Genomic DNA, 24,689 nt, shown 5'->3' on the forward strand with positions numbered 1-24,689 from the left:
CATTAGAACTGTCAGGATCCATTTTTGTTATGTGGGGCCTCCTTCGCACCAGGGTTAAGAGTAAAGGAGACAAAGAAATGTTATCGACCAAGCTATCGTCCAGGATTTGCCGTGTCACTAAATGCAAAACACATCAGATTCAGAGGTTACAGTTCCTCTCTAATCAGTTTAGGCTATAGAATGCGGTGCTAGAGCCTGATTCTTAAGAGATTGTATGTACCAATCACATGGGATATATATACATCTAACAGTGAACAGCAAAGATTTTGTACAAATATTTTTTAAAAAATGTAGAAGTTAACAGTTTAAGAACCCAGATCATTAAGGGGCAAACCCTGCCCCTCCTCCGTTGTGATGAAACCCTTCGACAATGGAAATGGTTACGGGGAGGCAGGGTTCTGTATAGCAGATCCCAGGATTTGGCCCTAGAAGATACGCAAGTAGATTTAAAAGTTACACGTATATTCATGTCCATTTTTATGCCACAACCTGAGTTTGAGGGTGTCTGCGTTTTTTTGCAACTGTTGACTTGCAACTTTGAAGAGCAGAGCAGAAAGTGCTGCATCCAAAGCTTTGTTATCAGCTGATGAGGGGCAAACATGGAGTCCTGAGTACAGGTCTTGCCAGGTAAGTACAGGGGAAATGATTGATTTGTAAATTATATAGTCTACACAGTGGCAGCTGGTGCCCAAAATAAATGGAGGCACTGCAGATAGCACCCTCTACACTTCTGACTTCTGGAGTATGATCATGTTATCAAAGTGAAAAACTGGGAGACCATAGTCAAAAGTATCAAAGGGAAGTTTTTTGCTGGCCCATAAGTGGGATTGGTGGGTAGGTGGGAAGAAAGAGAGACATCCACTTCCTTCTCCCTTCACCTCCCACTTCACAATAAAAAAACCTCAAATGCTTTACAGTTAATAGCGTGCGGAGGAAATAGTAATTACATCTCTGTGACTCACTTTGCTGTTCTCCCCTAGTCTCAAACTCTGCCCTTTGATTTAGGTTCTTACCCTGCCATCTCGCCACAGCACACACTGCTGCTGCCACCACCAGTTGAATCCATTTTCTCTAGCACTCAGCCCAGACACCCAAACCATGCCCCTCTCTGTTCCCTCCATCCCAACCCCAAAACTCAAAATGACCCCCTCCTCACACACACACCTATGTCCCAGGCTGAGAACTCCACCCCTGCACCCCCCCGCGCCCAATATCGCTAGTCCCAAGTGTTCAAAAATCATGTCATATGCCCAAACATCATGATTGGCTTAAAAATATGGAAATTTCACCAAAGAAATTGGGGTGCTTTTTAATTTGTTTTCTAGTTTTTGAGCCTTAAATGTGCATTCAGGTAATTTTCAAGCATATCTGTGTGTGTATGAGGGCTAGAAACCTTTTTCTTTTAAATGAAAACAGATATTCTCACACAATCCCATGACTCCAGAAGACTGGGCTTTATGAAAAACACCATGTAGTGTGAACCTCATGATAAAATCACGAAAATTGGCAACATGTGACAGTTCAGAACCTCCCCACCTGAGAGTCTGAATAGTCCCCTCACCCACATGCATAAGTACGCACACATTTGTGTGTGTGTATACATATATAATCACACATGCACTCTTACACATTCTCTAGGCTCAGAAAACCCATTCCCACTATCTTGCCCTCCCACCCCACCTGATGCCCACCACCACCAGACTCAGAAAAGCTCCATCCCTCTAACTCAATTGCCTTCCCACCAACTTCCAAACTGGGTCAGGGAAAGCAGGAACAGAGGCAGCGGGGAGTATGTGCGGGCAGCCCTATACTCTGCAACTTTTAGGCTGAATAAAAATAGTGCCACAGTAGAAGCTTGTATTCCCTGCTCTGGGCCTCCAACTCCACCAGTAGTCCTCCCAACAGCAGCAGGTGGTATTACACTCTGGAGTACATCAGCCATGCTACTTATTTGTGAACTTATTGGTGGGGTTCCTGTCCATCAGCCACTGCATCTTATCAGTTTTGCTACTCTCTGGTATGTCTACGCTACAAGTGCTACAGCGGCACAACTGTAGTGCTGCAACTATGTGGGTATAGAGCTGTACTGAAGAAACTTGCTACAGTCACAGAAGGGATCTTTCCATCGCAGTAGTAAAGCCACACCCTCATGAGGCAGTAGCTAAGTTGCCAGAAGAATTCTTCCATCAACCTAGTGGTGTTTATACCATGGCTTAGGTTGGCTTAACTATATCTGTCTGGGGTCTGAATTTTCAGACCCCTCAGCAATGTAGCTAGGTTGACCTATGTTTTAGATGTAGATCAGACCTCATGTCGGAGGGTTGCAATGCTTCAATCTGTGTTGCAACTCTCTGATCTAATGTAAATCTGTCCCTAACAGCCTGTAGATCCTGCTTGGTCCAGTGGCCACTCCAGCGCTCATCCACTTCTGTAGCTTTTCCCAACTTTTCCCTGGTACCTCGCTGGCCATTAATTTCTTCCTTGCCTCCGCTCCATTTCCCCCCTCACCTTCTGGCTGCCTCACCCCAACTCCAGGATCTATCACTGAGGTACTATCACTTCATTTGCCAGCTGGGCCTTTCCCTTAAATCTGTGCCTGCTGATGACCCAGACGGCACAAAGCCCTATCCGAAGTGAAAACTGCACTGCACTTTGCTGCAATGTACCCTTTGAGTTGTTTCCAAAGAAGCTCGGTTTTTGACATCTTTCATGCATTCATCCTTCCTTTGCTCTAGCTGTCAGTTCCTGCACTGTTAACAATGGGGGCTGTGAACAGGAATGCATTCAGATCAGTGACCACCACTACAAGTGCCACTGCCATCCACGCTACCAGCTGAAGAGAGACGGCAAACACTGCGAAAGTAAGTCCTAGAGCACTTGACGTGAGCACACTTTAGGAGCAATACAATACCACAAGATGGGGCACATACCTTTGTGCATTGGACAATATATTATTTACAATTTATTTTACACCTAGCTGGCCAGAAATCGCTGTAGGTTTTTAATGACTGCATTAAATATACATTTTTGCAGAGCAAAGTTCACTTTTGTTGACTTTAATGAGCTTGTTACTGATTACATAGATCCCTGGTCATTCTGGACATGCCTTAAATGCTGGTTTGAGTTAAAGTAGGAACTCAAAATCATTTAAATCATAACATATAATTGCTTATTAAGACATACTAATTATGGTTTGTGTAATAATTATGACAGCATAAGGTATAGTCTTTGTCCATTTTTAGTTTTTGTTATCAGTAATCACACTCTGATTCATCTGTCCTCCTCTTTAGGATATTAAACCAAATTGTCTGACAATTATTTATTATTTGTATTACTGCAGCACCTAGAGACCATAGTCACAGTCTAGAACCCCATTGTACTAGATGCTGTACAAATAAAGAACAATAATGCTACCCTGTTTTTTCCCCTTCTTTTGCAAGTGTTAACTAGTTCATCAGTTCTCAAGGCAATGATAACTGGCAGTATGCACTTGCATATGTCATAGGTGATTGGGGCAATATCTTGTGGCATTACTCAGCCAAAACTCCCATCAAAAAGTCAGCTGTATATTGTTTCTATTCTGCAGTACACTATATATAAAGACTAAGGAGTAAATCCTGCAGTTCTACTCATTTCCAATTCAGCATGTTTGCAGTGAGTTTTGCCTAAGGATTTGGCCATCCAACTTTATGTACAATCTCTGTTCTGCACAGAGTCAATCTGAGCTGAATTCTTGATGGCATTTCAGTGGAAGATTTGGAGCGAGGTTGTTTCTTTTATGCCTGTTCTGGTGTCAGTGTGGCCTATTGTGTGGCTGAATGTATAACATTCATGTTAATCAAGATGAACCAAATGATGAGACCATTAGCAGGCGAGAGTGGGCAACTGGTCTCCAAAATGGTAGGGCAAAACAGTCGTTGAGTTAAATGGAAGTCTGATCAGGCCCCTAAGGTTGTGAGGCTTTTGAATTCAATTACTGCAGTGCAAATAACTGTAAAGGTTCACTCTCTGACACCATTGGGGCTGATTAGGGTTAGCCAGCCACTGAGGGCAGCAGTTCATCAGCAATGGATAGACGATGCCTAGTAATTATAAAACAATAGGGAAGGTGCCAATTTAGTACTGTGGGTTCCTTGTTTCTCAAGGCTGGAAGGAATCTAGTCCCAGTTGTGTTAGGATCTTGTTTGCTTGTTTACCTTTCATGCTTTTTACAATAATCATTTACATGCGATAGGCAAGTGTATTTTACACCATCATTAAAAGTTCTTCAGCTGCTATATATCTTCTGCCTCTGTCAGCCCACTACTTTGTCATGGGCCAAGTGCCTGTTCAGATGTCAGATATCAACCAAGAAAGGCAGAGGATTAAAGGCAGTGTCCTTCATCTGGAAGCTCTGCAGATTCCCCGTTATTCACACAAATTCAAAGAAATTTCATTTTTTGAAATCTAATCAATTAAAATGAAATGAGTAAAATGTTATTTCTGATACTATCGCTGTCTCTAAAGTACACGCGTGCACACACACTGTTTTAGTGGATTTTCAACCACATTTTCCTATCTTTTTTAAAATGTTCTTTCTGTTCTTGTTGTGGTATGAAAGATGCACACAAACAGAGGAAATGGAGGATAATGAAACAGTGAATGTAACTGGAAACAAAGTGCTGTCAAATATTTTTTCCTCTTTCAGCAATGTCTACATTCATGTAGACCAGGGGTAGGCAACCTATGGCACGTGTGCCAAAGGCAGCACGTGAGCTGATTTTCGGTGGCACTCACACCGCCCAGGTCCTGGCCAGTGATCCGGAGGGATCTGCATTTTAATTTAATTTTAAATGAAGCTTCTTAAACATTTTAAAAATCTTATTTACTTTACATACAACAATAGTTTAGTTCTATATTATAGACTTATAGAAAGAGACCTTCTAAAAACATTAACATGTATTTCTGGCATGCGAAACCTTAAATTAGAGTGACTAAATGAAGACTTGGCACCCCACTTCGGAAAGTTTGCCGACCCCTGATGTAGACATTCGGGTATATCTACACTGCAATGAAATACCTGTAGCTGGCCCATATCAGCTGACTCAGCTTGCAGTGCTCAGGCTACAGGGCTGTTTAATTGTGGTATAGACATATGGGCTTGGGCTGGAGTCCAGGCTCTGGGACCCTATCCCTCTCGCAGGATCCCAGAGCCCAAGCTTCAGCTTGAGCCATAGGGCTTGTCTACTCTGGCAATTTACAACTTTCTCGATCAGGGGTGTGAAAAAACATCCCCTGAGCGCAGCAAGTTTCAGCGCTGTAAAGCACCAGTGTAGACAGGGCACCAGCGCTGGGAGCTACGCCTCTCATGGAGGTGGTTTTTTTAGAGCGCTGGGAGAGCTCTCTCACAGCGCTTTAGCGTTGCCAATGTAGACTAGCCCTTAATGTCTACACTGCAATTAAACAGCCCGGCAGCCCAAGCCCCATGAGCCCGTCAGCTGACACAGGCCAGCCATAGGTGTTTAATTGCAGTGTAGACGTACCCTCAGTTACAATCATCTTGTAACAATGGAAGGTAAAACCATTTTCAGACAAAAGCATGACCTTTAAGTTGACAGTAAATTTAATTGCTTTCAGTGATGGACCCCTGCACAAGTGGGAATGGAGGATGCTCACACGTCTGTCAAAATGAGAGAGGATTTGCAAAGTGTGAGTGCCATCCTGGGTACTATCTTTCTGCAGACAGAAAGTCCTGTGGAGGTAAGAAGCTGCGAAAAAGACTATTTAATGGGGAAGAAGGGCATTATTTGGTATTATTTCAGTGGAACGGCACTTTTAATGGAAATGAGTAAATTGTGTGTGAGTGTGTGTGTGTGTATGTACTGTGTGTATAGAATATAATATTTTTCACACATGCACACACACACACACTCTCTCTCTATATATGCTGTTTTGTATTACACATCCATATGTGCAAGTGCATGCACATGGGTGTGTGTGAAAATATTATTTTATATACACACACACACTAAATATAATATTTTCACACACACCCGTGTGCATGCACTTGCACATATGGATGTGTAATACAAAACAGCAGTTCTATTTTATTTTTTGACTATCCCTACGCGTCCAAAGGTTGTTTTAATAATGACAGTTACATGTTTTAATCCTTTAAGAAATTGTATTTACTGTTAATTGGATGAGGATCTATGGATAATCTGGCATTATTCACGTGTGGTCCCTTTTGAGATAATGCCCCAGATGAAGATATTGGAAAATTGGTTCAGATAACACTCTGATCTAGATCAGTGACAACCTATTTAGAATTCAAACGGATTTTCAGCCAGGGAACTACTTTCATATTAATAAAGAAACCACTTTGTGGAGAGAAATCATTAAGGCTAAGAATTGCAAATATAAAAAATGATAGGCTTCCAAGTGGATTTTGAGAAAAATCTATGATAGTTAGGTGCCTAAATCAATAAGATTTAGGCACCTAACTCCCCAAGGTTTCTTTGAAAATTCACATAATTTTGCCAAAATCTCCAGCTTGTGAAGTGACAGCTAATTAACAAATCTGAATAAAATCTTGGCAAGCTTTACACTGTGACAACTTTAGGGAAGCTGCCAAATCTTTCACCCTGAAAACTTCCACAAAGTAGCAAATGGTTTCTGTACAGCCCTGGGCCCCACTCTTGCAAAGGCACTGATCACGTGCATAGTGTTACATGCTGCTGTGCCATAAAAGGGTCTTGGTGAGGAGCACAGAACTTCTCCTTACCCCAGCATGCTTGGCTAATTACAAAATGTAACTTGGGAAAATTAAAATGAAATAGCCAGAAATGTAAACTTAGAAAGAAATCTGAGTTTCTTAGTTTTTGTTCTTGTGCAGCTATTCTCTACGAGGTCAGAACTTGGCTTTTTAGCATGAGGAATTTTGTTAATTATTCTGTGCTTGAAAGCGATCCTCCTCCTGCTCCTTTGGGTTTTCCAGCTGTGCGGAACTATATTCTTCTGTACTGGCACTTAATTTGCAGAGTTCAATGATGATGGGTCAGAGCACTTTGATGTGCCTGTAGAGGACCCCCTTCCATGTGCATCTCTTCCCCTTTTCACAGGGAAGACATGGAGTGCCCCTCCTTTGATCAGTGTAGCTATCTCTTAACTCAACTTTTGGATGTGTCTACTCTGCACTGTGATTGCAGCATGCATAGACATACCTGAGCTAGCTTTAATCTAGTTCGTGTGAGTACCAATAGCATAGAAGCCACCACAACATGGGCTTTAGCTTGTGCTAGCTGCCCCACGTAAGTACCCATGATCCCAGATGGGTTCCTACAGCCTGCACTGAAGTCTGTGATGCCCTGGCTTCACTGCTTTTGGTACTTATGCTAGTTAGATTAAAGCTAGCTCAGGTATGTCTGTGTGTGCCACAATCACAGCCTCTGGTTGCAGTGTAGACATATGATGTATAGAGGGAGCTCTGCAGAGTTCAAGGGGTGGTGCAGCAGAGGAGATGCTGGTCTCCATGGCACCATCCCATGCAGAAATCTTGGTGGGAGGATGTACAGTTCAGGACATATCCAAACCGATTTGACATTGTCCGAGCAGTATAGATAATCAGGCGTCTCTTTTACCATTGGTTTAAAAGTAATAGGTATAAGGAGTGTGGTCTAGTGATGACAGCCTCAGGTGAAACGTGATATTATACATGTAAAGTATTATTTTGAAGGACGGTATTGTGGCTTCAGTGTTTGTGGAATTGCTCGGTGCTGCCTTGTCTACTAACCATAAGATGTTATTTCAATGGACGCTTCTGAAGACTTCTGTTTATATGAGCATGGAAGGGTATAACTTCTTTAAAATATCCCAACTGATCTCATTGCTGATCTTTCTTTTGCAGACATTGATGAGTGTGCAGAAGAGACAGCCAGGTGTGCTCATCGTTGTGTGAACACCCTAGGGTCTTTCACCTGTGTTTGTAATCCTGGCTTTGAGCTGGGGGCTGATGGAAAGCAGTGTTACCGTAAGTAAAAGTTTCACAGCAACGCATTTCAGGTGATCTTACCTGGATAATGCAGTACTTCAGTTTTAATGCAATCAGATTAGAACTCCTGGCAATAAAAAAGGATGCAAAAATTCAAGCTGAATATTCTTGCCTTCATCAGAAACACTGCTGCCATTTTGCAAATGTAGATATTCTTGAGCATGTATTTCAACCATTACTCCACTGCACACAGCCTCCTTGTTTTCAAAGGGCAAAAAGCCCTACTGGTTTACCTTCAAAAGGTAATGAATTATATGGTGGGTCTGATTCTGGAGTTACCCAAAGGCACATATGCATTTTACTGATGTTAAATGGAATTTATTCATTCTCACCCTCCTTTTTCTCATGCCCTGTACTTGATGCAAAGGGAAAACCCACATGGGAGCCTGACATGCTTGTCATCTCTTCGGATTTAGTCAGGACTCTTCTGACATTTAGAAAAGTGTATTGAGTAAAAAAGCAAGATCTTTGACGATGAAAATAATCAAGGAACTAAGACTACCAAGGCTATTAAATTCCCAGTTGTCCTTCCTCAATCAGTGTTTAAATGCTTCACAGCTGGCTCTCTTAAACATCGTCTACTCAACAAACTAGTAACTTGCTCCCTGTGATGATAAGTGATCCTCAGGCTAACCTAAGGGGTAGATTTTAGATTAATAAAGGAGATGGGCTGGAAAAGTTTGTGTTTTTTATGGGTCTGCTCTCAGGAATGCTGTTGTAGACAAAAGCATGACCTGTTTTAGTGAAGAGGTAGGCAGTAACTGTTCAATCTAATGATGCTGGGCAGAGATTTTCAGCAGAATTTCCCACATACATTGTGCACTAGAGGTTAATACAATGTTTGGGGGCGGGGTTGTTCTATGCAATGTTTTAATGACGGGGGGAAAAGCAATTTCAAACCATACAAATAAAACTAAATACACAATGATTATCAAAACTGAAAAACTATTTGAGATACAAATGAGGAACAATGCATATCACCATAGCAAAAAGAGATGCTACTGATACACAGAAAATTATATCTTATGTGAGCAGTATAAGGGGTCTAGACCACTTAGGTTCACCCTGGTTTTATGCAAAGATTTTTCTTATTAACTGACAAATCTTTGTGGAGCAGAAATCATTAAGGCTAAGAATTGCAAATATAAAAAATGATAGGCTTCCAAGTGGATTTTGAGAAAAATTTATGGTAGTTAGGTGCCTAAATCAATAAGATTTAGGCACCTAACTCCCCTTGTATACAACATTAAGAAAACAAATTAAAACAAAAATATTCTGAATCTGTTTTAGGTACTTATGTGGCCAGCATTACCATATTATCTTGAGCACCTCAGTCTTTAATGTATTTATCCTCACAACACCCATGTGAGACCAGGCAGTGCGATTAATCCCCATTTTACAGATGGAGAACTGAGGCACAGAGAGACTAAAGGCCCAAACCTTCAAAGGTATTTAGGTGCTTCACACCCATTGAAATTATGTGTCCAACGTGACACAGTAATTGGAGCAAGGAATGGAATCCAGGTCTCCTGAGTCCCAGGGAACCCTTCCCCAGCCCCCAACCATCATTCCTCTCTCTGAATAAATGGTCATACTTCTTACTATGAATCATATATGGCCTTCTCTCTCTCCCCTACCACCTGCACCAGCCAGTATTGCAGTCCCTGATCTCCTGAGCATAGGGACTGCTCAGGTAGTGGTGCAAGAAGGGGCAAAGTGTAGGCACCATCACGCACCCACATATAAACACCAACCAGCTGACGTGGCTGGCCACAGAGGCAAGTATAAAGCTGCACCTTTGTACAAGCTCTAACAGCAAGCACACACTCTCTCTACATGCTGAAATGCTCCAGCAGGCATGGCAGCTCCTTAAGACACAGTGCTTTCCAGTGCTCCTGCTGGGGTGTTGCAACTTGGATCACCCTCAAAATGGGGCCATGCTTAAAAGATGCAATCTGGCTGTATACTTAGAGTGGTGGATTATGATTCACCTTCATTCTACAGGTCTGCAAATGAAGGACATAGGTGGGCATGAGGATGTAAGGAGCTTCCCCTCCCATATGAGCCCTTCTACAGGGCCTGGGCAAAACTTTGTTGGGGAGCATAGTCCGTGTCCATGTTCTCTCGTGTTATGCAGCCACAAGGTGCCTGCAAAAAAACCGAGAAAGAAGCTGAGTGATGCCTGGGTCATGGCAGGGTGAAGGCATTCAGGCAGTGTAGCTGGAGTCTGTGTAGTCTTGAAGCCCCCAGGACAAATCCTGGAGAAATAAGTCTGAATTCCTTCTAAAAACTCCAGCTGCTGTGCACCTCCTTCCAATGTCTCTAATAAACCAAAGAGTGTCAGGACAGCATGTTTCACGCATTCCTGGTTAGGCGAACATTTGGGGCTACATTCCTGAGCTATGGTATTCTACATGAATATGAACATGAAAATACCTGTTGGAATAGTTTGAAAACTTATTCTCCCCCTGCCTGCTTTTGCTGGCTGTACCCTAAGAGCACCCTGTTTGAAATGAACAAAGCAAAACCCCGCCTTGGTGAGCCCTCTGTCTAATTCTCATGCTTCCTAGAATGCTCCCAATCTCTTCTTCTAGTGTGCAAGCGCACTGCCCTTGTTCAAAGTCTATGTGAAGTGCACCCGGGGATATGTATTTTGTGTACACTGGTGCAATAGACACTTTTCTGTAACCGTGGGCCAGCACCAAGTTATTCAGCACAAAGGTGAATATGATACAATGATACAATGGAACATTGTTCAGTAGCCCCCAACATGCTCTTCTAACCTCTGCGTGGGTGAGTTTATATTTTCTTCTGCAGTGTTTAGCTTCCCAGCAATCAGTTTATGGACATATTGTATTCTCTAATTACTCTCCTTTTGTGCTTACTTATTAATATTCTTTTGATCATTTCCCTGGAAGGCATCGAAATGGAAATTGTCAATAGCTGCGAAAGCAACAATGGTGGTTGTTCTCATCACTGCGAGCACTCGACTGGTGGGCCTCACTGTTCTTGCAACCAGGGATATCTCCTTGATTTGGATGGGAAAACGTGCATAGGTAATACATGGTAAATGCGGCATCTCTTTCAAAGAGGGGAGAAGGTACACATGGTCCATCAGAACAGAAAGGGAGATGGATGTGTAAGGGGAAGCCTAGAATAAAGCTCTCACTTTTGGAGGTGTCTGGTTTTTCCCCTTCCTCTTGTCCTTCCTTTTGGTATTTCAGTAAACTGGAGCTTGTCTAAACTTCCCATTCAATATTTCGACTTGGCCTATTGAGGGTTTGATGGGATTATTACTTAATGCTTCTACCTGCATTGAAAAATGACACCTCCATGAAATTGTTGTCAAGATGACCAAATTGTTCACAGCCCAAACTTATTTCCTGTGTCCTCAGGGATTAAAATTCCTTTTTCTAAGGTTTTCCATATTCCAAGCAACCAGGAGATGATCACCTCTAGTTGTGCACATTGGACTAATTTTCAAAAGTGATATGAGCCCACTTGGAGTCCACTTTGCAGTAGAGAAGTTCTTCAGCTCCTATCATGCTCATCCATTGTCAAGATTACATCTCCTACTATGTGAGAAATTTCCCATGGGACGTGAAAGCAGGGAAATATTAGAGGAGTAGGAAGAAAAATGTGGAGATCTGTGAAAGAGGCTGATAATGGAGAATTTTTAAAACAAGAAGGTCAATTCTGGACTGGATCCTGAAATGAACTGGGAGCCAGCTGGGTTAACAATGGGATTATGTAGCCTTGTTTCTTTGTGTGTATAAGAAGACAGGCAGCAGCATTTTACACATGCTGGAGCCTAGAGACGGGCTAAATGAGTACTCATAAAGAAGAAAGTTATCATGGTCAAGGTCAAGGTGAGGTGAGAGCATAGATGAAGCTTTCAACAGAGCTGAGGAAGTGAAAAGGTGTTCTGACAGCAAAAATCTTTTTCATTGGCTGCAAGCTGCACTTTTCAAAATACACAATGAGCTTTTAATAGAACTAGGAGACAAGATATCATCTGAAATATTGCTGGGCAGCTTTGCTTGTGACATTTGCAGGAAAAGGAATACTCTTTGTTCAAATAATCTGCTTTAATCAATTTTGTGCTGACCTCTAGCCTCCATTGATTGATTACATTTTCTTTCTCCACTGTCTGGTGTGTACATTTCCTAATAATGGTGGTGCCCATTCCAAGGTTAATTGAGACGCTGACCTTTCGCATCTGTGGCTGCTCATCTAGTTAATGGTCAAAAGCATTTTGCAAACTCAGCATTGACAGGCTACCTCTTGAATCCCCACTTAATAGCTCAAAACACTGAAAGGGCTGAGATCAGCTGAGAGCCTGCAGTTAAATGATAGCAGCTTGATTCTTGTTTCCGTTAATCGGGACAACAGTTTTTGACCACATAAACTTCCCTGCTTATACAAGACACAATGAGATGGTGGCAAGTTGAGTATCAAAAAGTAAAATTGCTTATAAATATGTATCTTCTTCTCTGAGAATGCTTTGTTGAACCGAAGGTTTCTGTTCACTGCTGTCTATTTTATGTCATAACAGGCCTGAGGATTGAAAATATTCATATGAAAAATGATCAGCTGGAGATTAATTAATAGTGAAGAGATGCTAGTTATATGCTAGGGTGATTGAGTTGCTGTTGTTTTATTGGTATTTTGGTAACACATAGGAGCCCCCCCCCCACACACACACACTGGATCAGAATGCCAGTCCTGGACCAGTTCTAGATGCTGTACAAATATAGAATAAGCCCCTGTGACAAAATGTAGGCAACACCTGTTCTTAATATGTGGCAGTGTTCTTGTAGACAGCCCTGTCTGAAGGTTTAAAAAAAATTGAGATGGGGGAGGTGATAAATAAGACACAGAAAAACTGGCCACTGATGTACATTCTCTTTTCTATCTAAATTACAAAACCGTGAGGGCTAAAATGACCGAGAGTGCATTAATAACAGTTTTTTAAAGTAGATTCATTTCACGAGTCAGATGAGCAGGTTGTCTGTTCAGCACAATCTGTGTTTGAATTGCCACCAGGAAGCCTAACTGAACCCCCCCCCCCCCCCCCTTTCTTCCTTCAGACTTGGATGAATGTGAGTCCAGCGAGGCCTGCTGTTCCCAGTTCTGCATCAACTACATTGGAGGCTACGAGTGCAGCTGCAAGGCAGGGTTCCGGCTTAACACCGATGGCTGCGTATGTGATGGTAAACGGCTTAACACTGTTGGCTAAGGCTGACTCAGAGCACAAAAGGAAAAAAAGATTTCAAGCGTTTCGTAGCAATTTCCCTACTAAGAGAGCGTGGCAACAAATACTGCTTTGTTGATAGGATTTTAGCACTGTTTCCATTTTATAACAATGGGGTGCAGTAGTGACTCAGGGTTGCATACAGATAGGCCCCTAAGCAGGAGCACAAGAGATGAGTCAACATAGAAGGAGCCTTTTCCCCTTCCCCCATGCACATGATACATGAACATGTCATAAAAGATGATTGCCTTAGTAATCTTACATGAAGGGTGAAGCCCAATATTTGGAGGTTTGGCTAAACCCTAGAAGTTGGGATACATGTCCAGAATTCTTGGACCTACAAGCGGTGCTGTATTTCTGGTGCTTCTAGCTGAGCCATAAATATGGCAAGAATAGCCTCTTCCCTCATGCACTTATGGTGAGAACTGGGGAGCACAAAGAATGGGAAAACAATTAAACAACGTTTTCCAGATCTCCAGAATGAGTTTTAAATTTTGGACAAAGATTCAGGTAGGCTCTTGCTTTATCCAAACCTGTCACTAGTTACCATTAATATTTGTTTTCCAGATGTGGATGAGTGTCTTGGTGACAATGCCAGCTGTGACCAAATCTGCGTTAATTCTCTGGGGTCATATGAGTGCATGTGTAGAGAAGGCTACAGACTTAATCTCAATAGACATTCCTGCATCTGTAAGTTATTGTAAAGCTTGAAGACAATTAAACACTTCTCACCAATTTAGAACGTGACTTTAGAGTCAAGATTTCTAAAAGAGACTAGAGATTTTGGGTGCCCAACTTGAGACACCTTAAAGGTAGCGAAGCCAAGCCATATGAAGCATGTAGGTCCCATGTGAGCCCTCAAAATAGTGGCGTGGCCATCAGATTAATGGAAGATGTGTGGCTAAATTTACTGCACTGCTCTCAAAATCTCAACCTATTTTATTTTGACAAGTTAATATTGCTCTTATTTCAATTATATTAAGAAGATAGGCATCACATAAAAAAATACAGAGATTCAAATTCTGCTCTGTTAAACCAGTGAAAATCCAGAATATCCCCACTGAAGTCAATGGAGTGACTCTGGATTTCTACCAGTGTAACTAGGACAGAGTTTGGTCCAATGACTGCTCATTTAATAATCTAGTTTAATCATTGACTAAACTATGGGAGGGAGCTTGATATTTATATCCAACTGAAAAAAAAACAGCTAATTGTATATTCTTGTAGTGCTGAATTTTCAGCTTTTTATGTGTTTTAGAGCCAGGCCCAAAACAAAAATCTGTAAATTGAGCAGCAGATCTAAATTCAAACTTGTAATGTTTACAATGTGATTGAAATACTCCCAGATTTGGGGGAGGGAAGGGGCAGGCAGCAAGGGGATGGGGCATGTAATTCCAGGTTTGAACTTCAGCATGCTCAAATTTGGCCCAATATAGGGTATGTCTACAGTGCAATCAGAGCGGGGACTGCAGCATGTGTAATCAGACAGGGCCGGCTCCGGGCACCAGCGAAGAAAGCAGGTGCCTGGGGCTGCCAATAGAAAGGGCCGGCAGGCCGTCCGTTGTTGGGACGGCACGTCTGGGTCGGCAGCAGCAGCACTTCAGAGGCAGCTCAATTGGTCCGCTTCAGTCTTCTGCCGCAATTCGGTGGCGGGTCCTTCACTCCCTGTCTTCCTCTTCGGCAGCACTTTGGCGGTAACCCAATCTTTTTTTTTTTTTCCTCCGCCGCTTGGGGCAGCAAAAAAGCTGGAGCCAGCCCTGAGTCAGACCCAAGTTAGCTTTAATCTAGTTAGCTCAAGTAAGAATAGCAGTGAAGCCACAGCAGCACAGGCAGCGGAATGATCTGTACAAGCCCTCCCGGAGCCCTGCAGACGTCCTTATGGGGCAAGCTTGTGCTGCTGCCCGTGCGTCCCCAGCTTTACGGCTATTGTTAGTCAAACTAACTAGATCAAAGCTAGTTTGGGTATGTCTAATGTACTGCAGTCACACTTTGATTGCAATGTGGACATACCCATAGAGATACTGTTGGTTTGAGCTGCAGACTTATCCAACCCCAGATTCAGAGTTTAGATCTAGGGTTTTAGATGAGGCTCAGTTGTTCTTTCCTCTCTTTTTTCTGCTAATATGTACTCCATTAATATGAATAATAAAACAGATCAAGTGTGACTATTTTATGTACTGTACATTTTAAATAATATCGGTCTGACTTGATGCACAAAAAGCTGTAAAAGGAGGACTGAACTCCGGAGTGGTAAGAGGAAGCTCTGAAGCTGGCTCTGTGTTCTTAGCACTAGAGGATGATGAACTGGAGGAGGAGGAAGAAGAGAAACTGGAGATCGCTAGGATTCCAGGTCTTCGGTTCAGAAGACCTCCTCAACTGCTTCATTATGCTGCTGGACTTGGCGCCTTCTATGAGGATGAGGACAAAGATGTACGAGGAGAACTCACTCTCATGCGTAAAGTTGGTAAGTAAATTAAAAGATTGTAGTTTTTTAGGAGTGAAAACATATGGTGGTCATAGCCAGCAGCTTTGTGAAGGATGGAGATTCTCTAGGGTGGGAAAGAGATCTTGAGGGGAGAATGAACAGAGCCAGAAAGACTGGAGCTGACATGAGGTCAGACAACAAGACAGAGGGCCAAATTCTGGGGCGAAGAGGGTTGCCTTCAGAGGATGTTGGAAGGAAGTGTGCTAGCCAAAGACAGGTTCCCTGAATCATTCTGAAGGCTGAGGGTGGCTTCAGTCAGAATGGCTATGGGGGAAACACGATTGCCAATAGCCCTGACTGCTACCTCAGAAGGGGGCAATATTCTCCGCAGTGCCGGTGCTGCTGGACTCCAGCCTCACAGAAAATCTAGATCTGGGGTCGGCAACGTTCGGCACGCGGCTCGCCCAGGGTAAGCACCCTGGCGGCCCGGGCCAGTTTTATTTACCTGCTGACGCGGCAGGTTCGGCCGATCGCAGCCCCCACTGGCCGCAGTTCACCGTCCCGGGCCAATGGGGGTGGGAGAAGCCGCGGCTAGCACATCGCTCGCCCGCGCCGCTTCTCGCCGCCCCCATTGGCCCGGGACGGCGAACCGCAGCCAGTGGGGGCTGCGACTGGCCAAACCTGCCGCGTCAGCAGGTAAATAAAACTGGCCCGGCCCGCCAGGGTGCTTACCCTGGCGAGCCGCGTGCCGAACGTTGCCGACCCCGATCTAGATAAAGAAATGTAACGGCTGAATATTTTGTGCAGTGTATGTGGAAGGAATGATGGTATTGATCTGGTCATAAACTTGAATAGTCAGTGTGTGTGTAACCATAGAAATGTACACATGCCATGCCATGTATTTGCCTGAACAAGTGTGTATCCAACCTGGAAGTTACCTGAGACTCAACATCCATGTTGTTCCAGCCAAGTAAGAAGGCTTGGTCATTATAATATAGACTCAAAAGCACTATGCTTTCTTTTTGGTGGATGCATTACTTGCTCATAGTGAGAGGACAATTTTTTTTTTGTATGGTATCATTTTTGTAATTGCAATGTCTAATTACACTTCAGAGGGACTTTGTTCCACAGCCAGAATTCAGGGGCTAGTCCTGGCTTTAATCAGACAATTAAGTTTTATTTATAAAAAAAAAAGATGAAACTTCCAAAAATGATGTGATGTTTAACTTGCATTTAAACAGAAAGCAGATACACTAGAAGAAAGAGTAAAGCAGCAGCCAGTCATCCATAGCAAGTTATTGTGAGACTGACAAGCAATATAGCCACATGAAAAATTAACAGCATAGGCACCAAGTCTAATATTGATTGCCCAGTGTTGGTGTTTTTTTCCACTATTGAACCTATGTCTTTTTAGGGGGTTGTAACTTGGTATCTGAGCTGCTGCACTTTTCCCAAGGCTGATGTAGGGTGCCAAGATTGGCTGCTCTAATACCTTAAAGGTGGCAGTGCTAGAAGAAAGAAAATATCTTTTAAAGTTTACAATTTTTTAAAATTCTCAAATATAAAATTATTTATTCCTAGTTTTAAAAGTCTTTTTGTGCTGTGCTCTATATTTTAACAAAACAGCCTGTCAAAAAATGTCCTGTTGCAAGCTGTTAGACTTATAGGTCTAGTGGCTTTTACTACATTTTTAAAGTAAACACGGTAACCTTTTCAATGGCACTTTGCATACGGATATTTAGGTCTGATTTTTCAAAATTGTTCTCGGAGGCAGCTCCTGAATTCTGAACATGTTTGAAAATCTGACCACCTACTCAAGTTCCTCAATGGAAGCTGTTGGGTATTGAATGGCTTAGAAAATCTGCCCTTACATATAAAATAACAGATGAAAAACAAGCAACACTGACTTAATATTAGCTGAAGGATCCTGCCAACTTCATTTTAAACCCTCATCGAAATCCCCTTCCAAAAAAGACTCTTGTCATATCCCTCAAACCTCCTGAGAGGACAGGCTGATTAAATGGATATGCTAGTAATATAAAGCAGATATTTCAACCTGGGGCAAGTTTTTTACCCTCGGTCTATGATAAACACTATGTAGAAGGCAAGCTTGTACTTGCAAGTGTGTGTGGATTTGAAGGGGGTGTGTATGTGTGTGACAGAGAGAGAGAGTTAGAAAAACAAATACATTTTCATGTAAATAAAATGTTTACTTATAATCACAAACAAAAAAAGACATGATAAACTTTCCTAGAATAATTTAAACTTTGCTCTTGGAATATATTGTGAGTATATTGATAATATATAGGACAGCTTCCAGCTGCTGTAATGTGAAAAGAGGGGTTTGGAGAGGTGGCAATAGATATCCTCTCTCAAGAAATCCTGTTGAAAAGAGGTGGTAGTTGATGTGATCCGATCCTCCTAAAAACAAAAACATTTGCTCTTCAGAAGTATTTTCTTAAGACCTCTCTGGCAGGGATTTACAGTATCATGAGGGATGAGCAGCAGGGAGCCCAACTTTCCTTTGTTAAGCTACAGAATTTTAAGAGGGGAACTTCAGGACCTCATCCAGCATCTCCGGGGCTTACATCATATCCTGAAGAACAACAGACTTGGACTCTGGTTGGGCAGTGGTGGAGCTGATTTCCAGTGTTGAGAGCCCTTCACCAAGAATGCCCTGCCAGCAAAAGCCCATCATGTTTAAACTTGAGGACTCTTCTTGTCAAGACAAAACACGTTGACATTTGGGAAGATTCATCAACAACACCAATGCTGCTTTCTTTAGATTGACAGTGCTCCATGGATTTCCTTCTTTACACTATGTATTTGGAATGATAGTGAACAAGTTAAAGCTTATTAGTCGAACGAGCATGTTCCTGTGCTCACTGAGCCTTCTGTGCTTTTCCATTTCAGTTTGCCTGGATAACACCTTTGGCAATGATTGTAGCCTGAGCTGTGATGACTGTATAAATGGAGGCAAATGTAACAGTGAAAACAGTGGCTGCATCTGTTCACCTGGGTGGACTGGACTTATATGTAATGAAAGTAAGTACTGTATGTTCGGACAACATCCTACAGTTAGTGGGTCCTTGCTCTATAGCACTGGCCTGGCAAATCCATAAGAAGCAGAAAAAAGTCTGCTCTTTGCTTTTGAGCTGAAAAGCTGTTTAAGGAATAGAACTGCCTCATTGAAAGATCGCATTTGCAACATTTAATTACAGGTGAGGCAGATACAGCAGCATCTTAACCTGATAGGCCCCCATGCCTATGTGGCACATTAAGCCTAAAATATAAAAGAGGGACTCTGAATTATGCATCAGGAAACTTAGAATTATGAAGTATTGCCACACCCAATCCAGTAAAGTGCAATCAGTACAATATCCCTTGTTTGTCTTCGAGTAATTGCATATGTCCATTACAGCAAGCGTTGTGCACTTGGTGCACCAGTACCAGAGAGTTTTCCTTAGCGGTGCCCATAGGTACCCACAGGCCTGCGCCCTGGTGCTCCTCATGCTCCAAGATCAGGGTATAAAGGGCAGAACCCCCCTGCCCAACCTTCAGATTCTTCTTACAATCCATGGTCTGTGGTTAAAGCACTCTGCCTGTTGTTCCTCTGGGAATGTGCAGTTAGTATTTTTTGCTTGTTAGTGGTACTCATTTTTGTGTCCTCAAGTCTGTCTTTCTTTCTTTCTTTCTTTCTTTCTTTCTTTCTTTCTTTCTTTCTTTCTTTCTTTCTTTCTTTCTTTCTTTCTTAGTGCTCTAACTAGCTGGCTCAGGGGTGAAAAATCACCTGCCTGAGCGCAGCAAGTCTGAGCGCTTTAAAGTGCTAGTGTGGACAGGCTCCGAGCGCTGGGCACTAATCCCCTTGTGGAGGTGGATTACCAGAAGTGCTGGGAGAGCTCTCTCTCAGCACTCGCGCACGACCACACTCGCACTTCAAAGCGCTGCCACGGGAGCGTTCCCGCAACAGCGCTTTGAAGTTTCCAGTGTAGCCATGCCCTTAGTCAAGACACTCTTGGAAGAGACATAAGTGCTCAGAGCCCTCTGAGGCTCCCAAGCCAAACAAGGGGATGGCTTCCACATAGTCAAGGTCCTTGGTTCAGGATTCTTTGACCTCACAGGCTTGCCACTCTGGTACCAAAGGGAGAGACCTTCCTGGTACCATTCCCTACTGGCTCGATCAGGGCAGAGCCATTGATTCTGGTTCCCAAGCCAGACATGTTGAGGATGCCTGCTTCCTCAGAGTAGGTGCTGGAGCCATCACCCATGACCACAACTGGGAAAAGACCTATCTCAGTACCAACCAGCCCAGAGGCCTACACAGCTGAGGAATATCTCCTGTAGTGAACCAGATCCATCATTGGCCCTACTGGGTTCCATGGGGGATGCCTATGAGTCTAGATCATTATCTTTGCTATATTACACAAACTGGTCCCTGAGAAGTGAAGCCCCTTTGCCTGGTATCAGCAATCGGCTGGAAGTCTGTATTCATGTCCTACGCAGAACAAATGAGGGGGCAACCCGTAACAGCCCAACAGCTGTCCAAGTGGATCACTAACTGTATTGTCATGTGTTACAGTGCCAAGGGTGTTACCCCTCTGGAAAAGTTGTCTGCACATTCAGCTCACTGAACATCCATGGCATTTGTGAGTTGTGGGCATTTGCAGAATGGCAACGTGGTCCACAGTCTACACCTTTGCTAGATATTACGCAATTATTACTGCATCAAGGGAAACACCCTCCTTCCACAACACATCAGAGCCTTTAATCTAAGAGTCCAGTACAAAGGATCTGAAGGGTGAGCAGGGTGCATCTGCCCTTTATACCCTCAGCTCAGAGCACTAGGACTCAGACGGGGCTGCCCAGCCTGGCCACCCCTACCATTTTTTCTAGGGCTAGCAGAAACTCTCCAGCACCAGTGCACAAGACATGCACACCCCTGGTGTAATGAATATATACAACAAATCTTGAAGAACAACATATATGAAAGATGAGTAACCATTCTTTATGTGTTTGTTTTTATATCAAGTCCCATTCATTTTATACACTGTCCCCAAAATACTGATGTGCTACAGTGGGTCTATGCTGTAGTCCATTGCTCTCTTGACTCTTTTTCAAAGATCTCTTTTGGCAGAGAGTACTGCTGTTTGGGTTGATGCAGAAAGTAAATATGGTTTGTCCAGTTGTCCCTTTATGGTAGCCCAGACAAGCTATCCCAGTCTTTTATTGTGTCGGTGGACTTGTGACTATTTTTATGAATTTTCTTGTTTATTTACCATACTATATGGGAGTTGTTTTTTAGTAGCAGAGTTTTTAATGCTCAGAATTCTCTAACTGAATCTGGTTGATAAGCCAGTGCCCTTTATATGGAAGTGATGTTACAAGAGATTCTCTTTTTTTTCTTGTCTCTGCCTCCTGGTAAAAGAACTTTCATGCTCTGTCAGGGTAGGTGCATAGGGATGAGGAGAAACCAAATGGATAGATAGAATGCTCATTTCTTGATGTACCCTACATATTTTCTTTATCTATGTAAAGCCAGTCAGAGCTTGTGCTTTCATCAATGGAGTTTTCACATTGTGGTGGTTCTTATGGACCCATAATGGTGTCATGGGGAAAGAAAAGGTGACAGAAAGTTACTGGAAGAGAGAAAATTTTGCAATCCTAATGACAGTGGGGCGGGTTCCTAGGATTGATCAACTGCGAGTTTGATTAGCATGGACTGGGGCGCCGTGATGGAATGAGAACAAAAAAGATTAAACTGTGATAGTTTCTAGTTTTGCTATGCATCGTAGCTAGAGTTCGTAAGCCACTGTGGTGTCTTTTGGCTCTCAAATTGGGATGTTTTACCTATATTCATAATGTAATAAAGTTGCTCGGGCATAAACTGTAAACTGTGTGAGGCAGGACCCATGCTCTCTACTGCCCTTTACAAATAATATACTTACAAAGGATTTTCATGTATTTAATCCAATGGAATTTTTTTCTATCTTTAAAAAGAATACAGAATTGTGGAACTGGGTTATTGGCCAAATCCTCATCCCACTGAAGGCAATGTTGGTAATGATAATTTGCCCTGTATGGATCAATGGAAAATACAGGATTTGGCCCTCTATGAATATCAAATTTTTTTTCTCCCTTTCTCTTTTTTTAATACCAGCATAGATCACAGTTTTTAGGGAAGCTAATAGTTGGGCAAATGAGGAGCTAAATTTCCATAATAATGAATGAAAGAAAACTGGATGAAAATTAATGCTGAATTTCAGGTTTCTTAATGTGTGTTGATAAAATGTCAATTAAGTCAGTTACTGAAGATAATCCCAGCAACTGTATTTACCCAACTCAAACTGAAAATAATGGAGCTCTGCTTTTTTACAAAAATTGTTTTCTGCTAGAACAATCACAGCTTTACCAAATGGAGTCAGCGTGTCTCTGGAAGATCAGCGAATCTAACTTATTTAGCTAATGGCAGCAATATGTCTTCTAAATAATTACCTCCAAATTTTCAAAACTTTTGAGCCTGGTAACTCTCATTTATAGTCAGTGGGAGTTAAACCTCATGCGTGGCTTTTTTTTTTAAGATGCCAGGGATTGCATTTAGCTAAAAGACACATTTCCCATCAGATATTTGAGTTTTGTTACTTCGGCTGTCATTTTTCAATAACCTCCATGGAGACAGATATTATTGTATATGGAAATGAGAGTGACATGGCATCATTTGTGGGTTGCTTGACCAAAGTAGTTCTTTAATTGCTCGGTGTCATTCTGATGGCTGAAACATTATTTCACTTTGCTTCTAATGCAGTGAAGAGATTATGTAGCCCATTCATCGTCTGCTTTCTTTGCAGCTTGCTCCCCTGGGACTTATGGGAAAGATTGTAATAGCATTTGTAAGTGTCAGAATGGAGGCTCATGCGACCATGTAACAGGACAATGTCACTGCCCACCGGGAATTAATGGACAGATTTGTGAGGATGGTATGATTTCTGTTGTTGAATTATGTACAACTGCTGTCTGGGAGTCTTGTGATTTGCCATTATTCTTATTTTTATTTATTTGTACTATGGTAGATCTTAAGGGTCACAAGTGAGATAGGTCCCCATTGCTCTAGGGAAAAGCTTGCTATCTAAATAATAAGACAGGCAAAGAGTGGGAGAGAGAAGATGATATCTCCATTTTCAGGATGGCAAACTGAGGCACATAGAAATTAAGTGACTTTTCCAAAGTCAAATAGGAAGACTGTGGCAGAGCCCGGTATCAGACCCAGATCTCCCAAATCCCGGTCCAGTATCTTAACCAGAAGACCATCCTTTTTCCTCAATATATTTGCTGTAGAAAGTATGCCAAGAGAAGCTGGCATGGTATTTTATAGCAAAAGCTTGGTACTGTATTGCCCATCAATTGCTGTGTTTATTTGTACACCCTCTAGGCTGTCCAAAAGGATTCTTTGGGAAGAACTGTAACAAGAAATGTAACTGTGCCAACAATGGCTATTGCCATAGACTCTATGGAGCCTGTCTGTGTGACCCAGGGTTATATGGTCGCTTCTGCCATCTAAGTAAGTCTCAATGATTTTTCTAAACTATTTATTTAAAACATGCAGGGCTCATTAGGAGTAAAAAGTCTCTCAACACATTTCTACAAGAATGTAATTCAACAGGTTATGTAACAATGTATAGCCCAATGTGCTTAAGTTTGGCTCGTGCTTAAGTGCCTTGCTAATTCAGGGCATATAACAGCAGATAATGTTTAACAAGCCCATGGAAGTGTTGTGTAATTTTCACTGATATTTACACTTAGAGCTGGGACCGGATCATGGGTAAAGGCTAGGGCTAGATTTAGTGTTGGAGCAGGTATGTGGTTAGGTTTAGGTTCAGGCTGGGTCAAATAATGGATTAGAGTTAGTATTCCTGGGATACTGTTAGATTTGGGCCAGGTCATGGGCCTGACTAAGGTTAAGGTTGGGGCTAGATTGTGGGGCCTGACTCAGGTTCGGGTTGGGTTTGGGATTGGGAATGGTGGATGGCCCAAGGCTAGGGATAGGGTTGGTACCAGGTCATGTACAAATCTGAGTTAGGGTTAGTGCCATCTGGTGACTAGGTTTAGGGTTGGGGCTGGCTGGTGGCCCCTGGGCAGGGTTAGTATCAAGGTCAGGGTTATCTGGAAGGCCAGAGTTAGGGTTGAGCCCTGGGTCAGGGCTGGCTGGTGGGGTAGGGCTGGGGTTTGTCTGGAGCTGGAACTAGAGATGGTAGAAAACCAAAAAATATTTCTTGAGAACTTTCAGTATTTCAGAATTATTTTCATCTATTGGTATTTAAAACAGAACCATTTTTTACATTTCAAATGTTTTGTGATTTTTTTTTTCATTTTCAAAATAAGAATTGTACTAAAATAAAGGGTTTTCTTTTTTTGAAACTGCTTTTTTTTATCTTACCTCATCACTACATTGACCAAACAAAACTGGTTCTTCAACCCCCAAAAAACCAAACTCCCAAAGAACAAAGACCAGCGACTGACCACAGGGACAGAAGAGGGGCACAATGACTGAGCACCGGAAGGAGAAGAGAAGCAGAGTAACCAACAGTCAAAAACAATAAAGGTGAAAGGTACAGTGACCAACAGCTGAACTAGGGTGACCAGATGTCCCGATTTTATAGGGACAGTCCCGATTTTTTGGGTCTTTTTCTTATATAGGCTCCTATTTCCTCCCCGACCCCCTGTCCCGATTTTTCACACTTGCTGTCTGGTCACCCTAAGCTGAACTCAGAAAAGAAAGAAAGTTCCAATGGCTGAGAGCTGAACAAACACAAAATAATTAAGACTTAACAACTGAACATAAAAAAAAAAGTAGAGAAATACGGTGATGGAACACATGTGAAGAAGAAAGAGAACGCTAATGATAACAGAACAGATGTGAAAAGAGAGGAAAGAGAAGATGACCAATTACTGAAGGCGAAGAAGACCAATGTCTGACAAAGTGGGTA

At 42.4% G+C, this 24,689-nt stretch overlaps 1 protein-coding gene across 4 annotated transcripts in view; it reads left to right on the plus strand.

Annotated features, from left to right (window-relative positions):
• LOC128842694 (multiple epidermal growth factor-like domains protein 6) overlaps nt 1–24,689 on the plus strand; it is a 267,105-nt gene that overhangs the window by 190,519 nt on the left and 51,897 nt on the right. For all 4 annotated transcript variants that reach the window (XM_054038817.1, XM_054038820.1, XM_054038818.1 and 1 more), the window contains 10 exons: nt 2,736–2,861; nt 5,617–5,739; nt 7,886–8,008; nt 10,948–11,085; nt 13,120–13,242; nt 13,851–13,973; nt 15,571–15,747; nt 18,622–18,753; nt 22,554–22,682; nt 23,135–23,263. In XM_054038817.1, the coding sequence (XP_053894792.1) occupies nt 2,736–2,861; nt 5,617–5,739; nt 7,886–8,008; nt 10,948–11,085; nt 13,120–13,242; nt 13,851–13,973; nt 15,571–15,747; nt 18,622–18,753; nt 22,554–22,682; nt 23,135–23,263 (1,323 nt within the window). The remainder of the gene's footprint in view (nt 1–2,735; nt 2,862–5,616; nt 5,740–7,885; nt 8,009–10,947; nt 11,086–13,119; nt 13,243–13,850; nt 13,974–15,570; nt 15,748–18,621; nt 18,754–22,553; nt 22,683–23,134; nt 23,264–24,689) is intronic.

Source organism: Malaclemys terrapin, chromosome 9 (assembly GCF_027887155.1).
Source record: "Malaclemys terrapin pileata isolate rMalTer1 chromosome 9, rMalTer1.hap1, whole genome shotgun sequence".
NCBI classification, from domain to species: domain Eukaryota; kingdom Metazoa; phylum Chordata; order Testudines; family Emydidae; genus Malaclemys; species Malaclemys terrapin.